General features: G+C 43.9%; 1 protein-coding gene across 1 annotated transcript in view; it reads left to right on the forward strand.

The window, feature by feature from the left end:
- Positions 1-20,354, forward strand: part of COPE (COPI coat complex subunit epsilon) — a 224,787-nt gene that overhangs the window by 19,228 nt on the left and 185,205 nt on the right. The window contains exons 2-3 of the mRNA XM_069649168.1: positions 17,655-17,717; positions 19,664-19,764. Coding sequence (XP_069505269.1) covers positions 17,655-17,717; positions 19,664-19,764 — 164 coding nt within the window. The remainder of the gene's footprint in view (positions 1-17,654; positions 17,718-19,663; positions 19,765-20,354) is intronic.

Consider the following 20,354-nt stretch of genomic DNA (forward strand, 5'->3'; position numbering starts at 1 on the left):
TGGACTCAGGCCCCAGAAAGCCTTGTGGACAAGCAGAGGGTTTTGAATGATAGATGTCCAGTAAAAAGATACCATCCCTGTCCCCTGGGCCCCACTGGTCCTAACACAATCAACATGATTGTGTGTATGCAAGGCGCTGCACATTCATACAGCAATCACTATCATTCACATGAGCATCCATCACCATACACTCACTCATAACATAAGCATACACGCATCCATACACATGTTTAAATAAAAACAATGAACATAAACGTACCTTCTGCATTGGCCTGCGTGTGGGTGCTGAAACGGCCTGCTCCAGCTGCTCTGTCCGTATGTGCAAGGAGGTGCAGGAGCTCCCCCTCAGACACACAGACATGCAGTGCCCCAGCCAGCATTTCCAATGAGCTATGCAATGCTGGCGAAGCAAAACGCCCCAGCACTTGCATGGCTCAGGGAGCATGTGCGGCTGGGGAACTAAACTGAACTGTCAAAGGGAAACAGTGTTTCCCTTTGACAGTTCAGCCAGCCCAGGAGCACTCCATTAGCTGGATAAAGCAGCTGAGGGAGTGCTCACTGTTTCACTGGGCTGGCTCCTTTGCTCCTCCATAATGGGCGAGGGGCCACTGAGTGGGTGCCCCCTCGCCATTATGGATGAGCCGCCAGGCTCGGACAGGCCTATAGGGCAAAGCCTGTACCAAAAATGTAAAATGCTAGTGTGGGCCAGTCAAAATGGGCCACCATTTTGGCCAATGTGGACCAGTTTGATGAGTTACTTAACTATGCAGTTAGTAATGTTGACCGTTGTTGCTGAATATATCACAATTTACTTACATTTTAACACAAAGCACCCCCTTGGGTACTATTGAAACAGTGGGCTTCATTACAACTCTGGCGGTAGCTGTGCTGGTAAAACCGGAACGGCTGCCGCTGGAGTTGCATCCGCATCCGGCACCCGCAAATGGGCAATTACCAGGTCATGCCGAGTTAGGCGGACCTGATAATTGCCCTTTCGCGGGTGCCGTTACCGGTAGATCCCATTCCCATTTGAGCCCCATAGGGCTCAATGGGAATGGGGAGCTCGGATGCACCGGCACCGTTAATAACGGTGCCGGTGCATCCGACGAACTGTGATCGCGGGTGCCGCACGGCCTGCCAGGTCAGACCTGGTGGGCTGTCAGGCACCCGCAAGCACAACTCTTACTATGGCGGTACGGTAACAACGGTGCCAGTGGCTTACCGGCACCGTTGTTACCATACAGCCATAGTTGTAATGAGGCCCAGTCTGTGACTAAAGGAATGAATATCCATTTACAACTGTGGGCCACTTTTTCATTGTTGCCTGAGACAGTTTCATGCTTCAGCCCGACCATGTGAGCCACCCCTGCCCAATTCTTCGAATCTAAACTAAAAAAAAAAAAAAAAAAGGAAATTGTTTTTTTTAAAATTCATGCCGAGCTCTCAGGGCCCCCCAGGGATGCACATGCGGACCCCTAGGGAGTCGCGCCCCACAGTTTGAATACCACTGCCTTAGAAGGATCTATCACGTATGTATTTCAAAAATATTCTGTAATGATGTTAGACTTACTTGTCAATGCTTGTACTAAATGATTAATTCTCAATTATGCACGACAAGGTTTCAAAGTCCTCTACTATTTTTCTATTTCAGACCATATATGTAATGAATTTTTAGTTCTATTGATTCTAATTTCTATGTTATCATGCAATTGTATGTTTTTGTATCCGAAAATGTACTGTTGTAATTCCCTCTTTCCTTCTTTGTCATTTTTATTATTCTTAATAACCCTATAAAATCATTGATTGTATTTTATATATAAACCTAATTTGTTTTTATGTTATCTGTTTAGATATATTTGTATTAACACCGAACTGCAAATTTTACCTCCGAAAATTGTGATAAATCAATATACTATCTTGGTTCTAATCTGTTTTTAAAGATAAAGAAAAAAAATTACATTTTTGTTTAGCCTTGTTTTACATGTTCACTTTTTTCATTGTTGCCATGTATCACATATTGAATTGAAATGTAATTGCTTTTGAAATCAATTATTTTGTCAAATGATCTACATTAAAGGGGGGGAAAAAATATTCTCTGGTTCTCGGCTGGATAGCTATATGCTGAATTGTGTCTAGTTTCAGCGAATTTCAATATAATGAAATGGAACCTTCATTTTCATAACAAACTTAATTTGGCGCTACCAAAATCTTTGATGCACATGTTGCTGAATGTCTGCTTTCTGAACATAGTGTAGCAAAACAAAAGGGGTGATGGCTGAGAGTTGATCTTAACCTCCACATATCGGGCTTGGTCCCACCCCAAAAGGGACAGTCGAGCACACTGCTTGCTCACATCCCTTCTGGATGAAACCACAAGCATCCCCAGGCATCTTTTGGCCTCATTGAAGCATGGGAACACCTGCTATTGGGCATCTACAGCGCAATAATCTTCATTGGTCAAAATATCTCGACACTCCGATCCTGCCAGATCTGTTGCCACCATAGACTATTGATGACAGTGGAGTCGGCTAATAAACAGCATCTTATTGACTTGGCCACGAAAGCCCTCTCTAAGAAATGTTATGTGCACCATGCCCCCCTCAGCTACCTCCATACATGTTACAATTCCCTAATAACGCGGTCAGATGAGATTATTTGTGCCTTAAATTCAACACACCTTCAACAATGGATGTCATTAATGTATGGCATGATAGGCCCTTACAAGTTGTCGAATATGCAGAACAGAATGGGTGGAGACTAAAAACATTTGTTACTATATTAAGCCAGAAGCATGTCTAGGAGAGTGACTACCGTATGCCATACCTGGATGAACATGATTTGGATTAGACTCTTGGAGAGTAATGATTGCGACCTAATCTACTGTGCCGTTTGCCTATAGTATGAGTACCAAGTTTTGATCATCCTTGAAAAATGTGAAGTCTACCGTTTTATTTCACTTCTTATGTTTTATCGGCTCAATTCTACTGTATAAAATGTATGCTTTATTTCTATAGCTGAGTTATGCTATAAATGAAATAAGGGGAGTCCTGCAGTTGTTGCTCAGTTCATCCACTGGAGAAAAGACCTCATACAAGAGGAGCATGCGCTGAATACCTCAGACTGCTGCTACAATCGCCATTTCCAAAGCAATCGCCTGGTAAAGGCCTGCTACTCTTGCTGAGAAAACAGAACTCTGCACCAGAAGCCTATCATCAGCCAATGTCGAAGTGTCCCGGAACCATCCTGTGGTGTGCCCATCCTTTACAAAGGCCTCTCTGCTGCATCGGTTGCAGTTCTGAGCTGGAGCTTGGCACTATGCAAGTCATAGATCTGTTGCCTCAGATAATCTCTCCTGAAGCAGAACCTTCTCAGGGCTGTCCTTACTGCTACCACAAATGTTTCCGGTGTCCACTGACCAGGGTTTCTTCTAGCCCTGCGTCTGTGTTCTAAAGGTCTTTGTGTCATGGGATGATCTGCTGTCCTGAGGTATCTGGCCTGTCCAGCTGCAAGTCAGCCAGAGTCGTCCCAGAGCCAGCAATGGGAAGCACTTCGTAGTCCCACCCAATCCGAGAGACAATTGTTAGCTACTGCACTTGTGATTCCTACTCCCTGCATTGTTGATCCAATGGCAAAAGTAGACTTAAGCACCGGCGACTCTTGAGAATCCTAGGGGTGGTCACTCAGAAAATCCAAATAGGGGGCACGAGTGACTTATCTGTTGTATGCCCCCTCTCCCTATAGGTATTGTATGGGTACAACAAAGTCCACTACCTACACGGTCCTGCCTGGCTGTGATCGGTGGAGTTCTAGGCAAGGACACTTCCCTCCCTGGGTAACTCCTGTGTGGTATACGCCTAAAATGTTTACTTGCCTTCTAAAGATGATTTTAAAACATTCTTTCAAAAATCTGTTGGCTTTCTCAAAACTTGTGCAGGGGAGCTCTAAGGATAAGGGCCCAGACAGCGCAGGATATCCCCACAGCCGGCAGAGGCCGGGTTAATGAGCCAGGAGGGGGTGGGATCCAGGAAGTCTGTGCCTGTTGGGTGCTTTTCTCTAGTCGGGGACGGGGGGGGATTAACGTCTTTCATGTGTGATTTTGTTTGAAGGTCCCTCAGGAGGTGTGTGAAGGAATGAGGATCCATTAACGTGGGCATACTGAGACGCCAAAAGAAACCGTGGAAGCTGAGAGAGAAAAGCCGTGTTGGAGGCTGAAGTTATCGTTGTGGAGGAGTTGAAACCTCGAAGCCTTGAGCTATCAGCCGTGTAAAATGCCCGGTCTCCTGTGTCATATAGGGAATTAACATTGCGCAAAGCAAGAGGGGAGGGGGGGCCCGGTCTCTCGTGACATTACAAAGAGAACCAACAGTGGGCAAAGCTACAGAGACACCCCATTCTCACCTTGAGATAATAAAGAGAACAAACATTGTGCAAGGTTAAGAACAACCATTAAGAAATAAAGTTGGTGTGTTTTAACCAATAAAGGTGGTCTGGCATTATCTTTGGCAATGTTTTGTGACAGGGGGGGCTTTTTGAGACTAGCCTACTATACCTGGAACTTTGACTCTGAGGCACTAGGCCTACTTACATGATGGAAAAGGACTGTTGATGTGTAGTGTCTGCTTGTACTTATAAGGAAGGTTATTTTGGTTTGTTTTAATGCATTGTCCTTTCATGTTAATTGCTACAGTTTCTTTGCTTTACTTGATCAAACTGCTTTTACTTTTTTTAGCATCAGTATAGGTAACCTCACTTTGGGATTACCAACTGTGTACATGTATGATGTATGCTTTAGTTGTTGTTTAAGGCCTAATAAATTGGTTTATTTGTGTACGTCTGTGTGAACTCTAGTATATTATTGTATGTATGTGTGATTAACTGTACTTGGGCTTCAGGGGCTATGGGAGTGGTGTATGTCTTAATGCTCAGCTCACCTGATCGAGTTTGCCTAGATTGAAGGTTCAATAACTGTGTACACTGAATAGGTTGGCCTTTCAGAGGACGTCCACGGGGCTAGTTCTGAAAATACATCTTGAACGTTTCAAAGTACTAAAATAATGCTATTTTATTTAGAGTACTTAAACAAAAATCTATGGACTATTTCCCAAAAAACATGCAAATCGTTTTGTTAAGCAAGAAGTGTATGTAGCTGGAATACAAAAGATACAAACTGGGGCTGACATCGCTTACTGCTATGACAGACTGGAAATATCTCAGCTTCTACACAAAAATGTTAGTTCCACCTGACGCATTGATATTTAGCATCCTAAATCATTCTATCAAGAATTTCAGTGACCTTAATCTGCGTGAATGGATTTTTTATGGGGAAGAACTGCTGAAGTCTATTGATCCCAACGCAGACATGCCCCAGATAAACTTAAGAAGAAATTGTATGCTATAGACTGGATTCCCACTGGTGAGACTACAAAAAAATTAGAAACTATATACTAACATCAGGGAAATGGAGAGCCTGTGGAATGCTCTGCCACGTTACTGTGTACAATTCCCTGTTGCTAGATTTAGGAACTGTTATATGCATGCAAAACTGAACCTGCTGCCTTCAATGGAGGTGCTGGGTGCACTTTGAAAAATGTGGGGCTGGACTAATTTCTCCCTCAACCAAGGTAGAAATCACCTGTGGGAGACGCGTGCAAATTCTGTGACTCACTGTTCCCCTCTCATTCTTAATCCTTCACAATTGAAATCCATTCGTTATTCTTTCCTTACAGCAGCGTACCCAAAGACTCAAATACAACAAAATATGTCTCTATTTATTGTTTCAATGGACAAAAATATTTATTTCCTCAAAACCAATAAGTGACAGTCTCTCACCCACTGTTAGTTTCTCCACAAAATTGTTATGGGGTTACCACAAACGTATTACAAACGGTAATGGCAGAAACTTCCTTCTATATTACACAGAAATTGGTGTGGACCTGAAGCCTAAACTCATTGCATCTGGCCACACCGATTAATCCGCTCAAACATTTCCTACTGGCCAAGCGACATTGGCAAACAATGGCAAACCGGTAATAAACTTTGTGTACTACGTCTCAGACAAGCATTAGTTCACTAATAAATATTAACAAAGTATCGACAAACCTGTGTTTTGGCCTTTATGAAGTGGGGTCTGCTCTAAACTTGAATGCCCCTCAGTTTTTCTCTGCCCTTAATCAGGGTAAAGAGAGGAGTTAAATCCCCATGTGGAAACTGTAATAGCTGACTTTCATTGTATGGCGTGTTAGACCCTTGTTTTCTAAATCGCCCGCGTTTAAGACTCTTAATTGATGTTCCTCTTAATTGCAGCAAATGCTGTTCATGATATTTTGCAATATCTCACTCCTAACGTTATGTTTCACTCCTCTGTGTTGGTTTCTTAGCCACGCTGATGTTTTCACAGGCGAATATATACAACTGGAGGATCCATTTCCAGATGTAACCTATGCATCCACTTGATGGTGCGTGATGCTTCATACTGGTAACAGTCTAGCAGTTCCCGCCCTGCTGTGTCAACTCGCTAATGCTGAGTGCACAAAATAACATCCACAGAGTACAGCGGTCATGTAGATTTTGTGAGTTTATGAACAGAAGGCTGTTGTAGAAACATTTAGACATTTGGGCACAGAGTGTATGTACTGAGCGGATAAAAGAGGATTATATCTTTATACATTTTATTAGGCCACACGATTTTACAAGGACACACAATATGTTACAGTAGCACAAATTTTCGAAAAAGATTATGGAATGACTAGAAGTGCCATTTAACTTGGCCACTGCGATTTATTATTGATATCTTCTCTAATAATGGTGTAAATTGATTGGACTTAGCTTGAGGTCTGTTGAACAGAATCTTGACTCGGCTTTTATTTCTTTTAATTGTTTTTTTCATGTACTAATGAAATCATGTATTTTAGTGGTGTGCTTATTAATTTTGTGTTCATGGTGAAAGGTTAAATATTCAACTGCATCACAAAAAATTAAATAAAAAAATAGAATGCAAAATAATGTTAGCCTAAATGTCCCACAGGTTTTACAACTGTACTTGTAAGACTTGGATGCACATAGCAAACAGTGTGAAAAGGCCACTTGCTTGTATTCATTGTTTGAGACGGGCCTTGCAGGTCGTGTATGATGTGAACAAATTCAACATTCCACAAAAAGAAAATCCTCGTTTTGAGACGGCCTGGAGATAAAACAGACAGCTTAAAATGGGGGGGGGGTCTAGTTGTAATTCTTAACTGGCATCAGCCTTGCACAGTAGTTAAAGCTATGTGTGGGCTAGGATTTCATGGGCAAATATGCCTATCCGGTTGTTTGGCTAATCTTAATAGTGCTTAACAGACCACCCAATTCACTGCTGCTGCCCCCTTAGCCTTGTACCCGAAGAGCTTCCCATTTATATGCCCTGCTTATATCTGACTGTAGAGAGATGTGTGAAAAAGGGTTTATGAGCTAGGCTATATTGTGTTAGTGGGTGGGACAGGATGTCGGACAGACACTGCTTGCCCCGAGCTGGGCAAGTGTCGTTGGTTCCCCCCCCCCTCCACTACCCCCCCACGGGGCATGCAATTTGAGTTCAGCTTTCCTAAACCGGTTCCTCAAAATTAGTTCAGCTAGCTACTTGGCCCAATCCCCATCTCTGTTTCCATGCTCTACTTGCAGTACCTCACCATTCATGCTTATTTTGACACTACGGCCTGGCCTGGGATTATTTTAACGTTCCTAGCATGCCTTCTAACCTCATTGCAAGAAAACAAATGTTGTGGTCTTGTTGGAGTAAAGACATTATGGAGACTTATGAACACTGTTCTTTATGTGGACAGAGAATATGACTTCATGACTCTAATTTTGAGAGAGGACACATGTCTAAAGAAGAGCTGGCGACCAGCAGGTAAACTGGCTTCTTAGGCCTTCGATGGTGGCCAAGAGAATCATTTTGGCGAATTGGAAATATTTAGTCTTCCCTACCGAGGATATGTAGCTCCAGGAAATGTACTCTATCTGCAATGCCAAGAGGGTTGCTTTGCGGCCACAGCAGAAAGGCAACAATTTGAAGACATCTGGGGTAGATTACTTGATCTGGATTTGGAGTTACTTGAAGTCTGGTGTAATACCAGTGGAACCTGGAAGATACGTTTTCTCCCCATATTTTTGGCACCTTTTTTAATGTATTTTTTTTTCTTGCTTTCTCCTCCCTTTCACCCTGCGCTGCCCCCCTAAACTCCCTAATCCCTCCCCCCACCTTCCCTCTTAATTGCATTGCTTTTGGGAAATGTAGATGTGATTTTTGTGGAAAGACCACACATGATTATAAGAAATAAAAACGAAAAAAAGAAAACATTAATCTTCCTTCCAAAAATGGATGCATTGCCTTTGACTTCAATTGACTCACAATCCATAAATATCTGACTTCAACTGCCTCGGAGATTAAACAGATTAAGATGCATGAGTTGTTGTACCAGAGGCCACCATAGCCTATTAATGTAGTGACGGAGGCTGTTGGAGACCAGCATTCTTTGTCCAAGGCATTCTAACTGTGTCCTGGTACCTATCTCTGCATTTGATCCTCCAATCTAAGCCTCATCATCATTTTCAGATGATCTACACTGTGTTTGGGGTGGAGGGATGAGTCGGGGACTAGAGCGCGAGCACGTTCGGCAGAGATGCTGTCCTATGTGTGCCACTGTAGCAGTCAAAGATGTCGGGGTTTGCAAACCTACTTTTTTAAATTTTATTTATTTATTGGATATTTGTATGGTGCCTGTACACAGGTGTTTCGAGGTACCACTAGACAAGAGGGGGTGGGGCAGCAAGGGGAATCATAAGAGTACAACAACAAAGAAACAGTTATTGTGACAATCCTACTGTGCAAGTGCATGACAAGGTGATAAGTGCAAGGGGTGAGAATAGAGGGACAAATGCAGGAGTGGGGGCCAGCAAGTGCTGGTTAGGCATAGGTGGCATGTTCACAGGCAAAGAGTAGGGGAGGAGGAGCGCAGTGGACAAGAGGACTGAATTGGCATAGTCTGGGAAAGGAGCCCTGAGGGCAAGTGATGGTAAAGGATGCTGGGGGGCGGAAGGGGGCCTGCTAGAGATGAGGTGGGCCAAAGGGGCCAAGTAGAGGGTGAAAAACCAGGGTGAGAGGATACAGCCCTGGGCAACGCCACAGCTAGAGATGGAGGTGGCAGAGAGAAGGGGACCCAGTTGGATCTGGGTGGGGCGGTGCAAGAGGAAGGTCAGCCACTCCAGGGCCTGATTCGTGATGCCCAGGTCCTCTTGGAGTCGATTGATCAGGATGGCGTGGTTGACCGTTTCGAAAGCGGAGGAAGATCAAGGAGGTGGAAGACTGAAGGCATGCTGGAATCAAGTTTAGACAGCAGATCTTCACGCGTGTTCAGGAGAACGGTTTCTGTGCCTCTGGCAGCTCTGAAGCCAAACTGATGGCTATGGAGACAACCAACCGCTTCAGTGTTGAGAATAAGCTGGGTGATGGCCAGCTTTTCCAAGAGTTTGCCCAGAAAGGGGTGATGGAGATTGGGCATTAGTTTGCTGGGAAGGTATGATCGGCAGACAGCTTCTTGAGGGGGTGCACAAGGGAGTGCTTAAGGTGAGAGGGGAAAGTTCAAGTGGCGAAAGCGTGATTACAGAAATTGTCTGACGCTAGAGAGAGGGTGTCAATCTGGTCCTTGATGGTTCTGGGGGAGCACCTGTTTGGATGACACTTTCATAAATTGGACTTGTGTAGAAACTGGTCGGTTGTTGTCAGAGAGAGAGGAGCCAGGAGGAGGAGAGGGAGAGATGGCCAAAGGGGGGCCGAGGGAGGAAGGAGAGTAAGAGGAAATGGCTGAGAAGTGACAGGCCAGAGCCATACAGAGGGCCTGGGGGGGAACCGGAGAGGTAGTGACTGCAACAGGATTGTCCAGTTGCTTGCAGGTAAGAGTTTGGCCATGTTATTAGAGGACGCAGGCTTGAATGTGTGCTCTTCTTGGACAGGACAGTCTGTATTGCCTTTGGAGCAGGCGGCAGGCCAGTTTGTCAGAGGATTGTGCCTGAAGCCCTCCACTTGCTCTCAGCCACCATGCACTTGTGTTTCAGAACAGCGAGGTCGGAATCATACCAAGAGTTGCACTTGGAGGTAGGCTTCAGCCGGATTCTCTTGACGGGGGTAAGGATGTCCAGGGTGATGGAAATCGAAAGATGCAGATTAGAAGGGGCTGTGTCAGGGTGCGAGTCAGCCGCAGGAGTAGAGAATGAGGCAGAGGCATCCACTGACACAAGCTACATAGGCCGAATGACCAGTAGGTGGTAGTGCTGGGGGTTTGAGGGGGGGGGGGGAGGGCTTTGCCTGACGGATGAGGTTTTCAGTTGAGAGGCGAGTAGAAAGTTAGTCGAAGACAGAGGACAGGTGAGAGGGTTGGAGAGGGGGATGTCTGAGGTGATGAGAACATCCAAAGTATGTCTGGCAGAGTGCGGGTCGGGCCAGAGGGCAGAATTTAAAGCGGGTGTCGCAGAGTTCGCGGAAAAGCCCAGAGGAGGGATTGGAAGCATCCAGGTGACATGTTGAGATCTCCGAGGAGGAGGAGGAGAAGTTGAGGCAAGGAGAGAAGAGGAGTGGTCGGCCCATTCAGAGAGGAAGAGGGCGTCTTGGCCAGGTGGCCTCGAGATGATGGCCACAGTTGGAGAGAGGCCAGGAGAGAGAGAGGGGGAGCCTGCTGATCAGTCATTGAAAGGGGGTGTAGGCCTGCGTAGGGATGAGGGGCCGGGACCCACTCCGGAAAAAGCAGGGCTACTCCGCCTCCAGGACTGTTGGTTCTTGGTTCAGAGAGGATCTTGTAGCCCTCAGGCAGGAGAGTGTAAAAACATGTGACCATACTGGCTGTAAACCATGTCTCGTGAGAGCAAGGGCATCTAGGTCGAGTTTTTCACGGAGGTGACAGATGTCGGAGGAGTGTTTGACGGCAGAACAAGAGTTGAGTGGTGTCGTGGTGCAAGTTGCCACATTTGAAAAACGTCCGTGGAGGGGTACATGCTTGACGTACACCCTGCGGAGTTGGTAGAGGAGCCTGAGGTTGGGCAGAGAAAGAAGGTGAGGGTGCCAGAAGGAGTAGCGGGAGAAGGGAGGAAGCTGATAAGATGCGGAAAACGGCTATCAAAAAGGTGGAGTTTGAGCTGAGGGCCCTGAACCAAGACTCTGCTGTTCAGGTTGACATTAATGATGGTCTTGGAGGAGTGTAAGAGGGCCAAGAGGACCTCCCACGTAGTGCCACCATTAATGGGAGAGGAGGAGAAAGGAGAGATAACATAGACCGTATGAAGGGTCCATAGGTCTGGAGAAGGGACGACTGAGTATGTCGGTGAGTCTGTCTGGAGGAAGCGCTGGTATAGGTATTGGCGATGGACAGGTCTGGGTTGGAGACCAGGATGTCCCTCTTGAACTTTTTCCCTTCCAGGTTTTGAGAGAGGGATAGGGTAAGGGATAGAGTAGCAGTTAGAGAAGATGGGAGGGACGGAGAGCACAAGGAGGTAGGTGGAGGAGAAGGGGGTGAGAAAAGACACACAGCCCTGTGGCACACAACTCAGAATGTGCAGGGGGAGGAAGAGCTGGGGGACCGGGTGTCACAACAACGCAAGACACAGGAGGGGGAACAAGTAACTCTCAACGGCACGTCTTGCCAGGGGGAAGGGGTGTAGGTGGGAGCCTAGAGAGAACCAGCAACAATGCCAGTTACCGGAATGCAAAAACCCCCATATTCTCCTTTCCCAGAAAAGGAGGATTGGGAGAGGGGGGGGGGGGACAGGGTTTTGAGCACAACACAATCCAACACATCCAGATTCGTCTTACCTCAGTCGCAGCAGGTAGATTGCTGCAGGCTACATGCTACCACGTCGGACACCAGCAGACGCAACTGGAGCTCTCCTTAGCCTTTGGTCCTTGGCTGACGGGGCGGGGGGGGGGGGCTGCCACGGCAGGGGGTGCTTTGGGTGGCCGATACCAACCAATGGGAGCGCGGTGGGAGGGCCAACCAACAAGGAACTGCCCTTTTCTTTGTCTGCCTGGCCGAGAGACACCCTTAGATGTCCTTGATCTAAGAGTTAAGAGCAGAAAGGAAGAGGCAGGGCTCAGAAGGTGGACGGGACGTGAGCCAGGTGACCTAGATCCACTTGCACATGCTCACCAAATGCCATCTCACATAGACAATAGACAATACATTTTCCAACCGTTATGCCATTTCCTTACACCCCCAGCAATCAATCTACAATTGGCATTATTGCACCCTATTCTCACCCCTCCTCCCCCATCAAATTGGTACTAATGGGGGGGATCAGGGAGGGGGGGGGTCACTGTACCTGATGGAATTTTCATCCAGTACAGTTCTGTTTGGACAGCCTTCCTCAGCAAAACGTGCTGCATTTGTAAACTGATTGGTTAAATGTCGGCAGCTCATCAAGGGTTTTTGTGGAATTTCCTACCTCTGTCCATCAGCAACCACTCCCATGAAGTTTAACCCCACCCCCGCCCCCATCACTCTTCCAAGTAGGTAATGGCATTAATCAAATCAAGCAGGACAATGGAATAAACCCTACACCACTAAGACAAACTTAAGGAAGGAGTGAGAATGAGTGAAAATAGTATAGATGGGGCAGGAGCTAAAGAGATGGATCAAAGATTGGAAAGGATAGACTACCAGAGAGGACCATCGGAGCAAGACTCGATGAGAATCACCAGGGTTCGAAATTGAGGGAAGGTGGGAGCCATTTAGCTCTTGCTAGTTTAGAAGAGCCTGGTTAGCTTCCAGGATGATCTTTTTTTTATCTCCCCAGGCCAACTAATGTTGAACAGACACACATACCTGAATTTAACTGTGCATTTGGGACAGTCTTTAAAGAAACATTAGGCCATATCTACACAACATTTAAAGCATAAGGGGTCATGAATAATGGACACAATTATGTTTGCATCTTATCTGGAAATTAAAATGTATTTGTCACACGCCAAACAAAGCCTGCCGGCATCATGGCACACCAACACAAGGGCATTTCAGGGGACGGGACAGGACAAGACATGCCAGGGGGTCAATATTTAAACGCTATCCACTATCGCCTCATTCCCCAGTGGTAGCTCCTGGTCACTGGCTAACGCTGGATACCCAGCAGGTACTTTAAGCTCCCAGTTATCCAATTGTAATTTCTATCCCTGAATCATTTTGAGAGTTGGAGATGGAGTCGCTCTGAGCGAGGTACTGAACAAATGGAAAGCATGTAGCTAAGATAGCAAAATGAAGTCAAGGAGCTAAAAGATCTGCTTCTTGTACTGGGAATAAGGAGCCAACACAAAGGAGCCCAGCATCAGCTGCCATTTTGTGGAACAGCTTAGATGTGATGGAGTAACTTTTTTGTGTTGTGAAAAGTCTTCTTGCAGCAGTGCTGCTGCAGCTGCAAGCCACCTCTGTCTCCAGGGTGCTGAAGTTTCCCATGGCCATCTGTGATGCGGCCATCCAGTTGTGTGTGTGTGTGTGTGTGTGTGTGCTTACATTTCAGTGACTTGATGTTTTCCTACATGTTAAATGGGAAAGAAAGTACTAGAAGTCAGAGAAAAAGCCCAGTGGGATTTTTAAGAATGTGCATAATAGTGCAGGGTTTGCTCGTGGGTAGGGAGGATTGGGAGCTGATAAATTAGTCTATGCATGTAAGTGTGATAAATATGCAGAAAGTGAACTTTTAAGTCTCTCCTGTCGCATGTAACATCCTACAAAGCTCCATCACTCCATTATTTGTGTTATTTTATTTTTTTCATTTATAAAGCGCACAAAACTCGTGGTCATCGAGGCGTTGTTACAGGTAAAAGCCAAGGTTATCATAGACTGTCCCTTGACAAATGTAAGTATTAACAATATTAGCCACACATTCCCTAGAATTGGGGGCAGAGACATAATTGTTCCAGTTGGACCCGTCATGTGAGGGGGGATTAAAATTTTGTTAGTGAGTGCCACGCAAGTTACGCCTGTGGTGCCAGTCATAGTACAATTGGAGGCATCATTAACAATATTGGTGACGCATTTGGTAGAGTTTTGTTTCTCTGTGATTTGCACCATGGACTTGTAGCATATTCGGTAGAGACGCTGTGGTTAGGGCTAGCTGGGGGGGTGGGCTTGGAGATTGTGCTAGGAGGGACAGAGTTAGGGCAGGAGCGGTAGCAGGCTGCTTAGATGTTGCAGGGCAGTGGACCGTACTGGTAGCACAAGGGGTGACATGTGTGACGCCTGAGGCAGTGAGTTGTGGCCATTAACTTTAAGTAAGTCTTGAAGGATTTCACGGTCTGTATTGTGAAATACGTCTGGTTTACCTGTCCTGCCTCTAGAATGGGATCTAAAGTTAGATTCCAGCTGTCCCCAATCATGATGGAAGTATGTCTCGTTTCTGAAATTTGGCTATTCAGGTATCTTATAAAGCAGTTTTATCTGAATTGGGAGCATACTCTGAATCTGCAATCAAGGATTTATCCATAACATACAGTTTAATCAAGATCTCCCTATCTTTCCGAAACTTAAAAATATGGTAATTATGTTTTTTATGAATCTGGATCGAATGTTCTGCGTCTCTTACCAAAATTGAGGGAGCTTGGATATATTTCAACAGTCCTGTTTTAATGTAGCTAAGTCATCTGGTGTGAGATGGGTCTCTTGGGATAATGCAATAACTGGCTATTTGACGCAAAGTATAAGGTTTTGACCTTTTAAGGAATTACCATTCACATTCATAGAGATAATTGAGATCTGTCATTGACCGTGTATAGCGAATTAAGACCAAAATCGTAACACAAGGTCCCATTTTCTTGCTTTTGTGAGAGCTGTATAGTTATTGAAGTAGATGTTGAGGGTAGAAGTGATCAGATGTCGGGCAACATTCTCTGTAAAAGACATGTAAAAATGAATGGTAAACCATGACAACCAAAATGTGTCCCAGTGTGAGTAGAAATTAAGAGAAACAGGTGCATAGAGGGTGCATCTTTCTCTGAAAGTATTGTTTGTAAACTTAACCATCTTGGGCATTACAAGTGTGTAGCTGGGGAAATATCAAATCCTTGTATCAGGCCTTGCAAATTCTTAGAAATCCCAGAAATGCACTTGCCCCAAGGTGACTGGTGACAGTTTGTAAAATGTATGCTTGTTGCCATAAGGGCACTTCATATTTGTTGCATTGGTGAGAATCTAGATGGAGGATGACGATGACAAGAGAACGTGGCAAACTATCACAAACCTTGGTGTGCTCATTTTAAGCTGTAGCTTTTTATCACCCCGACCAAGAGTGAACGCTGGACTGCTAAGTTACACCACTAATAGTGCAGTGAGAGTCAGGAATAACATACGAGAATCCGGATCTAAAACTACTCGACAGTCTTCCGAATATTTTTCAAAGTCTTTTGGAAAGTAGGTTTAAAGTAGTAACACAGAGTATTCTGTTTAGAACAGCTTTGCGGCTGCCTTATTTTCAGATAGCCAAATTAGTGATGGAAATTCTTTTTCCATATTAAGCAATTTGCGTCTGCATTCATAAAGCATATGGGAATGTAGAATATAGTACACCTTCTCGATTCCTTGAGTTGAAGCTAATCAAATGGCAACTATGTATTCTAAATGTATTTATACTAAATGGCGAAGCATTAAAATCTTGCTGCTGAAATTTGTTCAAAAGCAGTAAGTGGTATCAGAAGACAATCGCTGTAATCTAGGCTTCCCCTCTTGACAAATTTGTGCCATTCTAGGTAATCCCAAACCTCCCCCCGCCCCAACCACCCCATCTGCCAACCTCATAAGCATTCGCAGAGATGCTTTATAAACGAATACTCATTGCTATGAGGGAGCGGTCACTGCCCTTTGAAATTGGTGCAAGCCCTGTGTTAACGGGCATTTCCATTTCCGTAGCGCTATGTTTAGGGGATGATGAAAACCAATCCACATCTAGATTGCAGTTCTTCTCTGTATGTATGCTTCTCCCAGGGGTTCATTTAAAAGGACAGGGTGGTGGCTTTCTGTAGATATCACTGCACATGTTTGTTTTTTGCATCCCTAAAACTGTGTTTAGTGTTTTGTAACTTAGAAAAATCCATTGGTGTCCCCACAAAGTCAATAGTAAAGCACTGTATATGAGAAATTGGAGCTATGAAAACAAGTCAATCTTGTGCTTTGCTTGCAACCAGTGGTTTCCTATGGGTTTATGGGCAATACAGCAGACAAGGGGGAAGCCTCATGGTTTAAGCTAAAAGGAGGTATCAAAGTGCACCCCTAGCAGAGGGGCTACAAGGTGTGCAGGTGGGCTGACCAAGAATGACGATCCAAGGACTCTGGACAATGATGCTGGAGGGATGAAAGAACCAGCAGATGCTGGAATGTGACGCAGCTACTTCAGTAGCCCAGAATTGCACCCTCAGTAGTCAGAGTTGCAGGTGGTGGTCCAGCAGTTTGGGAAGGGTATTGTGATGTCTTGGGTAATTGTGGTTTCCGCACTCTGATTCTCCCGTAAAGGAGCAGCAGTACTCAGCATGACGGACACAAGGAAAGCCATATATTGGCAAGCTAGTGATGTTCTGTGGACCCGGGAGTACTAGATGAAAGTTATACAGACATCGTGCCAAGGGAAGGGAGTGCTGGTGTAGATCCCTCCTGGTAATGTGAAGAAGTCTTGAGTTTTGCAAAGCCAGCAGTACTCTGCCATCATTTGAATGTTGGGAGAGGTGCTTCAGCAAAGCCTTTTTTTTTTTTTTTTTCTTCTTCCTTGTGTGAGATCCTTTCTCAGCTGACAGAGGTTGACCAGGGAATGGTGCATATCCCTCTAATCAAACTGTTTTTGGGGGATGGTGGGGTTCACTGAAATCCAGCCTCCTGTCATTTACACTATCATGCTAACATTTGGCAGCTACCCAATCGGTGATGTTTGCTACATTAAAACCTTTCCGGGCAAACATTCTGCATGTGCATTCATCCATGAATCCCAGACATCCGTTCATACTTCCAGTCTCCGGAACAGCCCGACATAATATGACCTTTGTTTCTGTGGTTACTAGGTAAACACAGCCTCGTGGCGTCCTACTGGACATCTAAACGCAAGTTGCCATATTAATTGCGAACTGCAGGGACCAAGCCCTACTTCTCGAAGCCCAAAATGGCTTCTGTAGTGTGCACCCTTCTAAAATAACTCAATAAAAAAGCAAAAATGGCAAGGTATTCACTGAGTGACCGGCACCCGCCCCACCTTTTTGGTAGGTTTCTCACCTTTTATGGGTGTCGAACCCACTTTCAAAAGGACAAGATTTAGATAGTGTTGAGAATGCTAAGCCGTTGCTGATTCTGCACCTGCCACTCTGGAAAGTCAGTGGAGGCATTCTGTTCATGAGATCATTATCAATCTCCAGAAGAGGCTATTTTTTTATTTTATTAAAAGTTTTAAATATTTTGTCCTAATCGTACTTTAATTCATCCTACCACAGTGTAATATTATGTTTTTGATGTAATATGAGCCTTTTCACTTGTTACAATTAAATCCATATTGTAGTTGAACCTTTAAAGACCATTTGATTGCCACAAATAATTGAACTGTTTTTGCTCTGGGGGTTTTTTTCGTTGACATTTGTATACTCCAATTATATGTTTTTATTTTAGCCATCAAATCCTGAGAAGGAGGTGGAGAGGGATGTCTTCCTGTACAGAGCCTATCTTGCTCAGGTTTGTATATATATATCATGGAGTAATCAAAATAACTAAGTTGTCACACGTTATAAGTATCATTCCTCCCATTATAAATAACGTAGTATTCTCAGTCGGCAGTTATTTGTGCTTACTTTTTTTTTAGAGGTCCAAATGGTCAACCCTTCTTGCATAAAGAACTCATTTAAAGTGGTTACAATTAACCCACATTTACGCTACTAGCCAGGCATCAAAATTCCCTTGCCTCCTCAGTTTTCCACATGTACACATCGGACCATTTCTTACTTTCAAAGTTTATCACTAGCAATGGCTGGTTGCGAGTACATATTTTGATGCCAGTTTTAACGTATACCCAGCAATACAATTAAAATATGATTGCTCACAGAAATTACATAAATGCAACATTTACTCATTAGCTGAAATGCATTTCCTTTGCCTTCCAATTTCCATTTAGAACTCATCTATCCATTTGGGAACATTAAATAAACATCATGAAAACCATCATGAATTAATACATTTACAAGTTCATTTACTCTCGCAGCATATTTGAAAACACCTTGTCATGGTTTATAATTCCATGGAATGGGGAATGGAACACCTCATCGCTCCCTTCCCCTATTCTTGTTCTGGAATAATGTTGCATATAAGTTGCTGTTCTCTACATTCATGTCTGATGTAAAAGTCTCAATGAAACTGCAGGATATTTCTGGAATTTACCATGTGGAACCCCTGTTTTCTGAATATGTAGTTTAGGTGAATTGGTGTATAATGCATTAATAGTAGGGTATTTTCTTTTAAGGGGATTATGTCTTCTGGATAACTGACGCAAAATAGCTTATTTGTGTTGCATTAAAACCCTAGTTAAGAAACATTTTATTATAAGAGGCGGCACTAATCAGAAGTCCACACGTGAAAAAAAATAAAAAAATAAAATGGACTGGTGAAACCGAACACGAGGGTTTTAATGAAATTGATGTTTTCTGACCCGAGTATGGTGTATGTCATCCATACGTAAAGAGCACCTGTTTGTTCCGAAGAAGATGAGGGAAAGGAGAAATCTGAGTCCCATTGCAAAGAAACATCTGTTGAATCATTTTAAAAGATTTGTGGCTAATGGGTACGCTGCTTTCCTAACGGGAGTAATTGGTACTAACTGGATGCTCAATCATAAGTGTCAGGGTGAAATAAGACAGTTGTGTTTGTTAATTAGTAATTGTGCATATATGTAACTTTTGTGAGCATTAACATTTCTGAATATAAACGACTAAATATTGATTCATTCTCCCCACATATTGAGTGAGTTTCTTAAATGAAACTCTGTAAAAATGAGCGCATAAACATTTGTTGCATTGGAATACCTCATTTTATAAGTGTATATTAGCCTATATTTCTACAAGTAAATCCCCAACCAAATTGTTTGAATCCCAACATAACAAATTCAGTATCTACAGTTATGCACGTGAATGGAGGTTTTCTTGTGTTTGGAGCTGTGACCGTATCTAAGCATCTTCTGGAAGACATGCCGATCAGGGATTTTGCCATGTTAATACACATGCTCCGTTTTTCAAAACCCTTAAACTTTTAAGCACAGTTAACTTTCAGGAAAAGAATTGGCTGATTATGTTCCCAGGCAAGTCAACTTCTAGCTGCCACCAGTTAATGCCAACTGGGTGTTTGGATGGATTTTCTAGAAGTCTGGTACATAAGCCTAAGTTGATAAGAAATTAACCTGTTGACCACTGTGTAAGGTTGCTATATCCAATAGCTTACATTGTTTGATTCACTCTTCAAATCTATTTTAATAATGTTTTGTTTGTGAGCTAGAAAAAATAAGACTTCATATTTGCTTCCGTGCTTTGCACATGCAACAATTCAAAATAAAGACAGCTGCATTTTTAGTATTGTTGAAAAAACATGTAAAATTCAAATGTATGTAAAATAATCCTTCTTTTTTATACTAATAGAGAAAATATGGTGTTGTCTTGGATGATGTTAAACCAAGCTCCAGTCCAGAACTCCAGGCTGTACGGATGTTTGCAGAGTATCTTTCGAATGAGAGCCGGAGGTAAATCTGTGTATTGTTTGACCCAACAGGAGCCACAAACAAAAATGCCTAGAATGTTGCTGCCTGTGAACGTCACTTGTGCAGATCCACTTTATTAGTTTCACTTGGCTGAAAAGAAAAAGCTCTAGATGTTCAGATCAGCTAAATAGATTTGATTAACTCCAGAAAACCAGTGGCTACTCGTAGCTATTCCTGCAACTAGCGGACTTCTCCTAGATTGCAGGTGAGTAAACCAGTCTGTAAATGGTCCTTCCTTGTGCAAAGAATCTTTCAAGGTGTCTCTGCCCGTGTCTGTTTATCAACTGAACTCTAAGGTTGCATCCAGCATGAACACAAAGCATGTAGTTTTGTAGTGAACACTGGATGATTGTACTATGAAGGGAGCTGGGGGACAATCCTTTGGTGCAATGTATTGAAGAACTATATTTGATTGTGAAAACCTAATCCCTATTTTTGGAATTAAAGGGCGACCACTTTTAGCTTTATCATACATATAATGTTCAGTTTGCGTGTACCATGCTTATCCAAGGATTGAATAGAATGTTGGTGCAAAAGAAGAGTCGATATTAGCCGGTAAGAGCTCAGCGGGT

The sequence above is a fragment of the Ambystoma mexicanum genome, chromosome 1p (genome assembly GCF_040938575.1).
Source record: "Ambystoma mexicanum isolate Mex_15411 chromosome 1p, UKY_AmexF1_1, whole genome shotgun sequence".
NCBI lineage: Eukaryota > Metazoa > Chordata > Amphibia > Caudata > Ambystomatidae > Ambystoma > Ambystoma mexicanum.